This window comes from Rutidosis leptorrhynchoides, chromosome 3 (genome assembly GCF_046630445.1).
Source record: "Rutidosis leptorrhynchoides isolate AG116_Rl617_1_P2 chromosome 3, CSIRO_AGI_Rlap_v1, whole genome shotgun sequence".
Taxonomy (NCBI): Eukaryota; Viridiplantae; Streptophyta; class Magnoliopsida; order Asterales; family Asteraceae; genus Rutidosis; species Rutidosis leptorrhynchoides.
Genome location: NC_092335.1, coordinates 500118842 through 500132034, shown reverse-complemented (window position 1 = coordinate 500132034; position 13193 = coordinate 500118842). Strand labels below are relative to the sequence as shown.

General features: G+C 34.7%; 1 protein-coding gene across 1 annotated transcript in view; it reads left to right on the top strand.

The window, feature by feature from the left end:
• The first annotated feature begins 1089 nt into the window (after positions 1 to 1089).
• Positions 1090 to 13193, top strand: part of LOC139901803 (uncharacterized) — a 72524-nt gene continuing 60420 nt past the window's right edge. Inside the window, exons 1-4 of the mRNA XM_071884479.1 lie at positions 1090 to 1506; positions 1571 to 1657; positions 1772 to 1776; positions 1990 to 2111. Of these exons, the coding sequence (XP_071740580.1) occupies positions 1090 to 1506; positions 1571 to 1657; positions 1772 to 1776; positions 1990 to 2111 (631 nt within the window). The remainder of the gene's footprint in view (positions 1507 to 1570; positions 1658 to 1771; positions 1777 to 1989; positions 2112 to 13193) is intronic.

The following is a 13193-nucleotide window of genomic DNA, read 5'->3' as shown; positions in this document are numbered from 1 at the left end:
AAAGATAGAAAATAATCTTGATCAAACTTTCTTATGATGATTATAGGTTGTTCATGAAGCTAGTTCTTCATGAGTATTTGCTGAGATTGTGAAGAACACTTAGAGTTCCTAAGAGTGTGTTTTTTTTTGGTTAGAGAAAGATGATTGTAAGAATGAAATGAAAAACCAAGGTGATGATGATACTTATAGGACAGTCTGGTTGTTGAGGGAACAAGGACAAATTATTGTGTTGAATTTTTGAGTAATAATGTATGCTAGCTTACAAATAAGATTCCCTCTTATCTAGGGCAGATCTAAAGCTGATAAGGATATTGATTTGATGTGTATTTACCAATAGTAAATACGTATGGATGATGGGTATGATACGGTAAAAGAAGCTCAAAATCGGGCTTTTATTTTGGGTCCAACCGGGCCAAAAATAAAATTTTAAGACATTTTTAATAAAGCAATGTTAGCCCAAAAAAAAATTTCCAAGCTGACCTGGCAGCTCGACCCCAGCCAGGGGCTCTGCCCCTTGGACCCCGCTTATCGGGGGCGCTGCCCCCGAACCCCCGTCATAATCAAGATAAGTTCAAACAAGTGTGCACTCCACACTTCCCCAAACTTGTTCGATATTTATCAAGATTATTTTGGTTACAAATTAATCCCATTACACTTAAATCATATTGGTGACATAAATCACAACACATTATATATTGTAAGTATATATGTCAAAGAACGTTACATATAATTATCGTTTTGAAAACTTAAGTTAGTGGTCTCAAAGTATACTTATAACTCATTGTTGTTAGTTCACAATGAAATGTTAAACCATCCTTAAATCATGTTAAATATGTATAGATATGTACATATACATAATCGTATAATTATCGTGTGTTATATAGTTCGTGATATCATCGGTCAAATTGGACGGTCAAACGTTGTGTAAAACTCTTTTCAAAAATATAAGTCTCAACAGTTTGGATTGCTTATCATGTTGGTAAGGTTTAATTTATGTAAATATTAATCTCATAAGTATAGAACGATCGAAAAATTCCGGGTCGTTACACAGACATCCTAGAAACTTTTGCATCTCTACGTAGGATAAACATGAAGCTCAACCCGATCAAGTTTAGTTTCGGGGAGGAAGAGGGCAAATTTCTGGGACATGTAGTAACATCGCGTGGAATCAAAGCGAATCCTAAAAAGATAGAAGCTATCAATAAGCTACCATCTCCTAAGACAAAGAAAGACGTACAGAGTTTGACTGGAAAACTCGCGGCAATTACACGTTTTCTGTCAAAAACTGCGGAACGACAGTTGCCGTTCTTCGATACTTTAAAGAATTGCTTAAAGAAGAAAGACTTTGTGTGGACTCAAGAAGCGGAATCAGCTTTTCAGGAAATGAAGAAGGTGCTTGTGGAATTACCAACACTAACAGCACCAGTATCAGGTGAAACACTAACGCTATACCTTGCGGCATCAAAGGAAGCTATCAGTTCTGTTCTAATCGCGGATCGCGGGAAGGTAATTCGTTTGTTTTTTGTCTAATTATTTGTTTCGTATACAATTGACGCTGAGGTTTTCTCAGACACAAATGCCGGTTTACTTCGTAAACAAGACGCTGACAGGAAGTGAAATAAACTACTCGCCGATTGAGAAGCTTGTATATGCGCTGGTACACACGGCGCGACGTTTGCGTCGATATTTTCAAGCGCACTCGGAATACTACCTAACATTGCGGCAATGACCCGGAATACTGCATTGATTAACATGGTTCTTTTTCTTTCAGGTGTTGTACAAGCCTGAGATTTCTGGCCGAATGGCTAAATGGGCAGTTGAGTTTGGAGAGCACGAAATAAATTTTTCTTCGCGAAGCGCGGTTAAAGGTCAAATACTTGCGGATTACCTAGCAGAGTTACCTGCGGATGTTGACGCGTCAGCTGAACATCATGAAATACACGCACCAATTTTAACACCATGGGAAGTATACACGGATGGTGCCTATAGCGCAGAAAGTGCAGGTGCGGGGATAATTTTAACTGGCCCAGACGGTGAAGAGCATACATATGCGTTACGGTTTAATTTCGCGGTCACAAACAATGAAGTGGAATATGAGGCTTTGGTAGCAGGTATGCGGATCGCGAAAAAACTTGAAATTAAAATTGTACACGTACATGTGGATTCTAAACTGGTATAGAGCCAAATTAATGGCGATTTCGAAGCACACGATATAGCCATGCGACAATATCTTTCGCTAGTACACAATCTCGCAGATCAGTTCGAGGCCTTTCAAGTCTCTCACGTTATGCGAGGGCAAAATAAGAAAGTGATGCGCTTAGCAAATTGGCTACGTTAGCCTTTAATCATCTGGGCAAAAGAGTTCTCATAGAAGTACTACATACGAAATCTATTGTTATGATGCCTTTAGTGGCACCTGTCGAAGAATCAAGTTCGACATGGATGACACCTATCATTGCTTTCCTAAAGGATGGCACAATGCCTGCGGATTCCGCTGACGCAAAGAAGGTCATGACCAAAGCACCAATGTATGCCCTTGAGGGCAATGTCCTATACAGGAAAAATTATTTAGGACCATTGTTACAGTGCGTCGGGCCAAATGAGGCAGAGGAAGTGATGCATGAGGGTGCATGTGCACTTCATTCAGGGCACAGGTCTATTGTGTCTAAAATCATGCACTAAGGATATTATTGGCCGTCGATGTACGCAGACGCGGCAAACGTAACTAAGCGCTGCGAATCTTGTCAAATACATGCACCAATTAGCAGGGCACCTGCGCATCTGTAACGACCCAACCCGTATTAAAACCGGCCCATAAAAATTTTTCCTTTTAATACGCGTCAAATAATACTTTAGGTCTGATGTCGAACGAGGTGTATATAAAATAGTTTATAATTTTAGCAGAAAATACTATTAAATACGATACAATTTTACACAAGATATTTATTTATTTATAGAATGGATATACTTAAACCTTGCTACAACACTTATAGGCAGTGTACCTAATCGTACAGTAGTGTAGTTTTTAGTAAGTCCGGTTCGTTCCACAGGGAAATCTTTAAACAAAGCTCAACGCTATATTAGTTAACTTTTATAAAAATACAAATATATATATAGGTAATATTATTATTATAAAAGGGGGGTTTTTACCGTTTAATGACCGGTTTGTCGATTTTAAAACTTTAGTCGCAGTTAAAACCTAATGTAAAATATAAAATAAATACAAGACTTTAAATTAAAGCGTAAAGTAAATAATGATAATGAAATTGCGAATAATAAAAATGCGATAAAATTAAATTGCGATAATTAAAAAAGTACGATAATTAAAAGTGCGATAAAATAAAATAACAATAAATAAAAGTGCGATAATTAGAAGTGCAATTAAATATAAAATAAAGGAAATTAAATATGAAATAAAAGAATTATGCTTATTTAAACTTCCGTAATCATGATGTTTGACGTGTTGATTTTAGTTTTATGCCCATGGGTTAATTGTCCTTTGTCCTGGATTATTCAATATGTCCGTCTGGTTTTTGTCCATAACAGTCCATCAGTCATAAATATAAATTGCAAGTGTCCTTGTCAAATTATTATTATACCCGAAGATAAATATTCCAACTAATTGGGGATTCGAATTGTAACAAGGTTTTAATACTTTGTTTAATGAATACACCAGGTTATCGACTGCGTGTAAACCAAGGTTTTACTACTTTGTTAACAATTACACCAATTACCCTTGAATGTAATTTCACCCCTGTTTTAATTATTCTAGTGGCTATTAATCCATTCCCGTGTCCGGTTAAATGAACGATTATTCGTACATATAAATACCCCGCCCATCGTGTCCGATCGAGTGTATATGGTAATTTATAGGGACGCCCAATTGTAAATCTTTATATTAACATTAACAAACTTTCATTTAGTTAAACAAATATAAAGCCCATTAATAGCCCATAGTCTAGTTTCCACAAGTGTCGTTCTTTTGTCCAAACCCCAATTATGGTACAAAGCCCAATTACCCAATTTTAGTAATTAGCCCAACATCATGATTACTTCGTTTTAAATAAGCATAATAATAACTTAGCTACGAGACATTAATATAAAAAGGTTGAACATAACTTACAATGATTAAAAATAGCGTAGCGTTACACGGACAGAATTTCGACTTACACCCTTACAACATTCGCTAACATACCCTTATTATTAGAATTATAATTAAAATTAAAATATAAATTATAAATATAAATATATATTACTTCGTATGAATGAGAAGAAAAAAATGATGATGATTTTGATCAGAATTCGGGTTGATTTATAGCCAGGAATGATTTTTGGGGCTCCGCGACTCGCGGCAAAAAGCCCTTCAAACTCCGCGAGTCGCGGAGAGGTATTTTCAATTCACACCCTTGGAGTTTCTGGCTGCCGACAGTTTTTAATATATATATATAATATATATATAATTAATATAATTAATTATATATTATATTATATTTATATACATAGTTAACTTGTAATTTTTAGTCCGTTGCGTCGAGCGTTAAGAGTTGACTCTGGTCCCGATTCCGGATTTTCGAACGTCCTCGCGTACAATTTAATATCTTGTACTTTGCGTTTTGAATCTTGTACTCTTGTGATTTTGAGACGTTTCTTATCAATAATTGGAACCTTTTTTTATTGTCTTTTGTTCTTTTGAGCTTTTTGGTCGTTTGCGTCTTCAATTCGTCGAATCTGTCTTTTGTCTTCACCTTTTATTATTTAAACGAATATCTCTTGTAAATAGAACAATTGCAACTAAAAGCTTGTCTTTCTTGAGGAATAATGCTATGAAATATATGTTCGTTTTTAGCATTATCAAATATTCCCACACTTGAGCGTTGCTTGTCCTCAAGCAATATCGTCTTGAAATACTAGAATCACTTCTTTATTCTTCACACTTTGTACATCAGTGATTTCTTTATGGCGGTATAAACAATGGTAGTAACGATATGGTTTACAGTCCCACATGACAATAAAAATTTAGATCCATTAAGGAAATTGGATCTTTATGAAAACATTTGATCTTTTGAAAATTAAATCTAGTTTTTACCCTAGATAAGTTTTCCGGAATAACCCTTTACCGGTGTTTGCAAAATATTTTTGTGGGTTTGGTGGGTTTCAGATTTGAAAATTTTAGCTCAAAACTTGCGGTTTTGTGTCACCCACTTGCTAACCTTGTATTAGGAAAGCAACACGTCCAGTTTACTTGTCCCGTATATTACCTTTCGGCAAACTACCGTCCGGTTGTAAAGGAAAGCGTTGAACAAGCAACTGTTTAAGGCAATGTCCCGTGACATGCTTTTGATTATGGTCTATAACGTGTCGGACGCAATTACTATCCTTGGTAGGAGCAATAGTAAAGCTCACCCTTATAATTTGTCGGTCTGGCACAAGGTCCTGTCTTTGACCATGTTATGCAACCACCGTTCTTACGGTTGACACCCGATTTAATTCAGGTGACCTAATGAATTCCAGGTGAATTCCTAGGATTTTACGTTCAATGGTAATGAACGTATTGAAAATAGGGTTTTCAGAAAACAAATCGGTTTGTAATTTTGATCAAAATATTTTCTCGTTTAAGCTCGAGTTTAGATATCATTGAATTCCATGAGTTTGTAATTCTCAATCTTTAAGGTCAATCTCAAGGATTGAGTAATATCAGGCTTAAAAGCTGATTTTTGATCTTTAAGGAGATTATCCTTTCTGGGGATCTGATTCATTAGTCTTATCCAGCTAATTTGCACGGTGCCTCCCCATTGTACGAGATAAATCCTTCTCATGGTTAGGATAAATCTGACCACTTGGCGACCCTGTTTTATGCTGAGGTCCGTGGATTTCCTGCTGATTTTAGTGATGACTTTTCTAGATTTTTCGTCAACCTACAGCTGGTCTGGACGACAACTTCATGACCTAAATCAAAAAGCGCGTGTCTTTTTCGGAAGACTTTACTTCCTTTTAATGATGGAATTGATTCATCGTGTAGATCCATCTCTTCTTTTCTTTCATCGGGTAAAACAGTTTAGTTTAGTCCAAAGCAAAAGTATTTTCAGTTATTTGTTACAAATATATGTGGCATATGTTAAAAATAACTTGGTAAATTTTCCCACACTTGGCTTTTTATTTTTCTTTTTATCGTCCTCTATTCCATTTTAAATGAATTTTAACATTTTAGTTTGTTTCTCAATTTATGTCCTTTCCGAGGTAACAATAATTTCGGTGTTTGAAACCTAGTTTTATCGTTCATAAATATGTATAAACATGATTTTGAATTCATTTAATTGAAAATTTTGAAAAATTTTACTAGAATTGGGTAGTCAGTATATAAGACTAGGGCTGTTCTTTTTTATCAGAGAGCACTAGATTCTAATACAACTACTGCTTTACTAGTATTTTTAATGGTAACCAAGTGTTTAATATAAAAAATTTTTAAAATCCGAAAGAATTTAACCCCTTCCCACACTTAAGATCTTGCAATGCCCTCATTTGCAAGAAATCAGTAACAATTTAAATTATTGAGGGTGATTTGTGTGAAAATGATTAAATTTTTACCAAAGTTTCCAAATATATTGGCGTTTGTTTGCTGAATGATAAATGGTGCACGTCATTTGTTCATTCCGTCTTGTTGTTATTTCACATATATTTTGCATCATTGTCGTCAAAATTACTTGCTTTTGCTGAACTTAATGCCAGTCTTTGAAAATGCGTTGTTTTACCCTGTTGTGTACATAAGATAAACTGCAAACATATATACATATTTTTGAAGTTTGGTATATTACCCCACATTCAAAAATTATTAAAATCTAAGAATAAAAGTTAGATAAATATAAAAATGATTACAATATTAACAAAAAATATTAAACATATCAATAATTACAAATTACAAAATAAAAATAAAAATAAGTAAACTAAGGATGATATTGGTACCAATAGGGGTTCCACGCATAACCATAAGTGCTATAGAATGCTTCGGCAGGGTCATACGTAGGATATGGTGGCTGCATCTCTATCGACCAAGGAGGGAAGACGGGTTTCGGTGTAGGAATATAGTTTCTACCTATATGTTGGCAATGCGCTATGATCTGGTTCTGATGAACTTGCCAATCTTCAAATGCTCTCTGTCTAGCATTTTCGTATTCCTGAGAAGCTATAAACCTATGCATTTCTTGCATCTGGTTCCCCCCTCCTACATTACCTTGTTCCTGGTTTCTCTCTACCTGTGGATGTCTACCATTGTATCGTACTGCGGCGTTATTTCGCCGCTTCAAAACTTTCGCACCATGGTATACATTTAAACCTATAGTGTCGCGGGGTTCCGGCTCTTCTACTAATAATCCCCCCCGACTTATATCCACACCGAGATATTCACCAATCAAAGTAATAAAAATACCACCTCCTATTATGCTATGTGGACGCATCCCTCGAACCATAGCTGATAAATAATAACCCACACAATATGGTATACTTACAGCGCTGTGTGGGTCTCGAATACACATATGGTAAAACAAATCTTGTTCATTTACCTTTTCTTTGTTTTTACCCCTTTGTGTAATCGAGTTAGCTAAAAATCTATGTATTACTCTTAATTCGGCTCTATCTATATCCAAATAAGAGTAGTTTCCCCCTTTGAAACGGTGATGGCTTGTCATTTGACTCCACACACCGTGTGTATCAAAATTTTCATCTATTTTCCTACCGTTTAGTATCAATCCTCTACAATCGGCAGACGCTAATTCCTCAGGCGTGTATATACGTAAAGCCTGAGCCATGTCCAGTAAAGACATGTGGCGCATCGAACCGCCTAACAAAAATCTAATAAAAGAACGATCGGTTAAACTCGCTACCCGATCATTCAACTCTATACTACATAACAACTCTTCACACCATACTTTATATACAGGTCTGCGTATGGTGAATAAACATATCCAGTCATTAAAAGAAGAATTACCATACCTCTGTACCAGTAATTCCCTAATTGGCCCGGCCAATTCTACAGCTTCCAAGGGTCCCCATTCTATGACCCTCGGTACCTCAACAACCTTAGAGTGAAGAGTATGCAAACCCCGTTGATATTTTGGATAATCTATCCAAAGTCTGTCAAATCGCAGGTTCGGGTGCAACTGTTCCAAGTGCATATCTGAAAAGGTCATGACTGGATGAGGTACATCCTGCTTGTAGTAGTTATCTACCTCCTGTTGTTCCAAGTTCTCAGCAGGAGCATGACGGGCTTGGGATGAAGATTCACCCCTTTCATTCTGCAAAACACATCAAACACAAATTTTGTGCATCCAAATATGCATTAGTGTCAGAAAAATCATCAATCAAAATAATTACAATGACATTATCAATTTATATCAAACTTAAGCTTATTTTCACATTTTTATCAAATCTACACTTTTTCAAATAAGCATATACGAAAATTTTCGCCAAGTTCATAAGCATTCAACTCAAATAACATGTCAAAATAATCATTACTAGCAAATAAACAAGTCTCAAATGGCATTATCTTTCAAAAATCAAGTTCATGAATTTTGGACTTGAAAAAGTCCACTTTAATTCTCAAAATCATGTTTAGGCTCAAAGTTTGGATCATTTAACTACCTAGACATGTTACACTACTCAATTTAGCAACAATTCATGAAAAAAATCGGCCATAACCTGTTTATATCAAAAAGCCCCAAATTGCTCAAGAACACAAACCCTAGATTCTAAAGATTTTGAAGTTTTTGGCTTCAAATCATGTTAACAAGCATCAATCTAGGTTATACATGCATAATATACTAACAATTTAACACTAATTACACTAAAAATTAACAAAATTCAAATTATGAAAATATGCTCAAGAACACACTAAAATTCGGATTTAAAGGTGATTTGGGGTGTAATTGTACCTGTTTTCTTGAGTAATTCTTAGATAAGATCCTCCTCAACATGATTGTAGTGAAAAATTTGAAGATTAACGGTGAAAAATCGAGTTTTTGGGATGATTTTCGTGGGTTTTCTCGGGTTTTTTCGAGCTGTATTTGGGTGTTTATGTGTGTGTGTGAGTGACTGATCGTGTGCAGCTGTTTTATTTTTTTCTGTAATTTGGTACCTCCGCGAGTCGCGGAGGTTTGTACTTAAAACTCAGCGAGTCGCGGAGTTTTTTTTTTTTTTTTTTTTTTTTTTTTTTTTTATAATCTTTAACTTATAAAACAATTAAGAAATTAATTTTAAAATTTTGTTTCCCTTGTTATTTAGGACGAGGTCGTTTCGGATTGATGTCCTAGTCCGTCCCTCGACAAAATTTTAAAATTTGTCTTTTTGTAGCGATTGTTTTAAAAGCTAAGATTTTTGGGTTTTTTAATGTTTTTGGCATACTTTAAATCAATAAGATTAAAAATAATGATAATAAAAGTTCTCGTCCCTCCCTCGGGTAAAGCAATTTCGGTTCAAAGACCTAGTCTTCAACTTACGACGAATTTTAAAAGTCATATTTTTAACTTAATGAGATAAAGTAAATTTTTGTTTTTAAATTCACACAACTTAAATATAAAATTCAAAATTAAAATTAAAAATTCACACCAAACTCAAAATTTGAAATGCATAAAATTAAAAATTCATATTTTAGAAATTAAAAATTCACACCAAACTTAATTTAAAAATTCATAAATTCACACCAAACTTAATTTAATTTTTCAAATATTTACAATTTTAAATATATTGTTTTTACAAAGTTTACAATATTAATTTAAGATTTAAATATTAATTTTAAAAACATAGTAAAAATAAAATTAAAAATCTTTTTGTCTTTTTTTTTTTTTTTTATCCCACTTTAATCAATCAAATATTATCAAAAATATGCGCCCCTCTTTTCGGTAAAGTAATTTCGGTTCCAAGACCTAATTTAACTCATGACGAATTTTTGAAATATTTTGGGTTGATTGATTAAAGATATTTATACCTTAAGAATAAACGTTAAATTTCGCAGTGATGTAATAAATTTTTGAATGATATCAATAATTTCGGTCGCCAAACCTAATTTTATTTAATACCAATTTAATACTTTTTAGCGAACAAATTAGCGTTTATTATCAAAAGGTTAAAAATAAAAATAAAAATAAAAACTATACAGACATACCTGTGAAATAGATTTCTTAGTTATATGATCTATTATATTCATAAGATAGTCGGTTTAATTGGTCTTCCATGGCTGCATAGGCGTAACCTCGAGCATTCATTGTCTTTTCTTCTAAACATATGAACGGTCCGTCTCTGCATAAAGTAACAAATTCGGTATTTGAATAGGTTTGATTATTTGAACATTTACCTCCATGTGACCATTTTCCGCATTTGTGACATTTTTCTAGGTGTCGTGCTCTTCTTTTCGCTGCGGATTTTGATTTTCCTTTACCAAATTGTAACTTATTATCTTCGCATCTGGATCCTTTTCTAACTCCGTCCATTCTTTCTCTGATTACTGATACTATTTCACTCGGGAGTATGTCATTATTTCTTTTAGTGATCAAAGCGTGTAGCATTAGACCATGGTTTAATTCACAGGCAGTCTTCATTACGTAAAAACCTAAAAAAAAATAAAAATTCAGAATGGGGGGAGAAGACTAGTTCTTTAGGGTCTGCTAGGGAAAGACCATATGTGTTCCATTTTCGAGAATTACACGAAAACAGACAATCTAACTCTAACAGAAATATATATTATCCTTTTCAGACTTGATTCTCCCCACACTTAGTTAGCTGTGGTGTCGAAATTGTGATTAACTTCGTTGTCGACTTCCATCGGACCCTGTATGTAATGTTTAACTCTGTGACCATTAACTTTAAATTCAATCCCATTTGAATTTATTAATTCTATCGTTCCGTATGGGAAAACTCTTTTGACTATGAATGGTCCAGACCATCTTGATTTCAATTTTCCAGGAAATAGCTTGAATCGTGAATTGAAAAGAAGAACTCTGTCTCCTTCTTTAAATTCTTTTGAACTTCTGATTCTTTTATCATGCCATTTCTTCGTTCTTTCTTTATAGATTAACGAATTTTCGTATGCTTCATGTCTTAATTCTTCTAATTCGTTTAGTTGACTTAATCGTAGACGTCCGGCTTCATGTAAATCAAGATTACATGTCTTCAAAGCCCAAAATGCTTTGTGTTCAATTTCTACTGGAAGATGACACGCTTTTCCATAAACAAGTCTAAAAGGTGTGGTTCCAATTGGAGTTTTGTAGGCTGTTCTAAAAGCCCAGAGTGCATCCTCCAATTTAATGGACCATTCCTTCGGATTTGATCCTACATTTTTCTCTAGAATACGTTTTAAAGCTCGGTTTGTATTTTCAACTTGTCCACTTGTTTGTGGATGATATGCGGTGGAGATTTTATGAGTTACTCCATATCTTTTAAGAACTTTCTCAAGTTGATTATTACAGAAATGAGTACCCCGATCACTTATTAAAGCTTTCGGTGTTCCAAACCTTGCAAAAAGACGTTTTAAAAAGTTGACTACAACTCGTGCATCGTTAGTTGGGAGAGCTTGTGCTTCCGCCCATTTAGATACATAATCAATGGCTACGAGTATAAATAGATTATTATGAGATTTTGGAAATGGACCCATAAAGTCAATACCCCAAATGTCAAATACTTCACATACTTGGATGACATTTTGTGGCATTTCATCACGTTGACTTATTTTTCCGGCCCTTTGACATGCATCACAGGATTTGCAAAGAAGGTGTGCGTCTTTGTAAATTGTAGGCCAATAGAATCCAGCTTCATAAACTTTTCTTGCTGTTAGTTGAGGCCCATAATGCCCTCCTGTTGGTCCTGTGTGACAATGGTTTAAAATTTTACTAGCTTCATCTCCAAATACACATCGGCGTATTATTCCATCGGGACAACTTTTAAACAAATGTGGATCTTCCCAGAAATAGTGTTTTATATCACTGAAGAATTTCTTTCGTCTTTGGTACGATAATCCTTTTTCAAGGAATCCACAAACTAAGTAGTTTGCATAGTCTGCAAACCATGGTATTTCTTTATAATCTATCTTCAATAGATATTCATCAGGAAAGTTGTCTTGTATGGCCGATTCATTCAGAACTTCTAATTCGGGATTTTCAAGACGAGAAAGATGATCAGCGGCGAGATTTTCTGCTCCTTTTTTATCTCGGATTTCAATATCAAACTCTTGTAAGAGTAAGATCCAACGGATTAATCTTGGTTTAGCATCTTGTTTTGAAAATAGGTATCTAAGAGCAGAATGGTCGGTATAGACCACCGTTTTTGCTAGAACGAGATATGATCGAAATTTGTCAAAAGCAAAGACAATAGCAAGGAGTTCTTTTTCAGTAGTTGTATAGTTCGTTTGTGCTCCTTGTAATGTCTTACTAGCATAATATATAGGTTGAAATCGTTTTTCAATCCTTTGTCCTAAAACGGCTCCCATTGCAAAATCACTTGCATCGCACATTAGTTCGAATGGTAGATTCCAATTTGGTGTTATCATGATCGGCGCATTAGTGAGTTTTTCTTTAAGAATATTAAAAGATTTGATACACTCATCTGAAAAGATGAATGGAGCATCCTTTTCTAGGAGTTTATTCATAGGAGTGGCAATTTTAGAAAAATCTTTTATAAAACGTCGGTAAAAACCGGCATGCCCTAGAAAACTCCTAACTCCTCTAACATTGGTGGGATGTGGAAGTTTAGCAATTACATCTACTTTAGCTCTATCCACTTCAATTCCTTCTTTTGAAATTTTATGTCCAAGAACGATGCCTTCTTTAACCATGAAATGGCATTTCTCCCAATTAAGTACTAGATTTGATTTTTCGCATCTAATTAGCATTCGTTCCAGATTAACTAGACATGATTTAAATGTATCACCGAAGACTGAAAAGTCATCCATGAATACTTCCATGCATTCTTCTATCATGTCATGAAAAATCGCCATCATACACCTTTGAAAGGTTGCAGGGGCGTTGCAAAGTCCAAATGGCATGCGTTTGTAAGCAAAAGTACCATAAGGGCACGTGAATGTGGTTTTTTCTTGATCTTCGGGTGCTATTGGAATTTGAAAATATCCGGAAAATCCATCTAGGAAACAATAGTAACTATTTCCGGCTAATCTTTCCAACATTTGATCTATGAAAGGTAAGGGAAAGTGATCT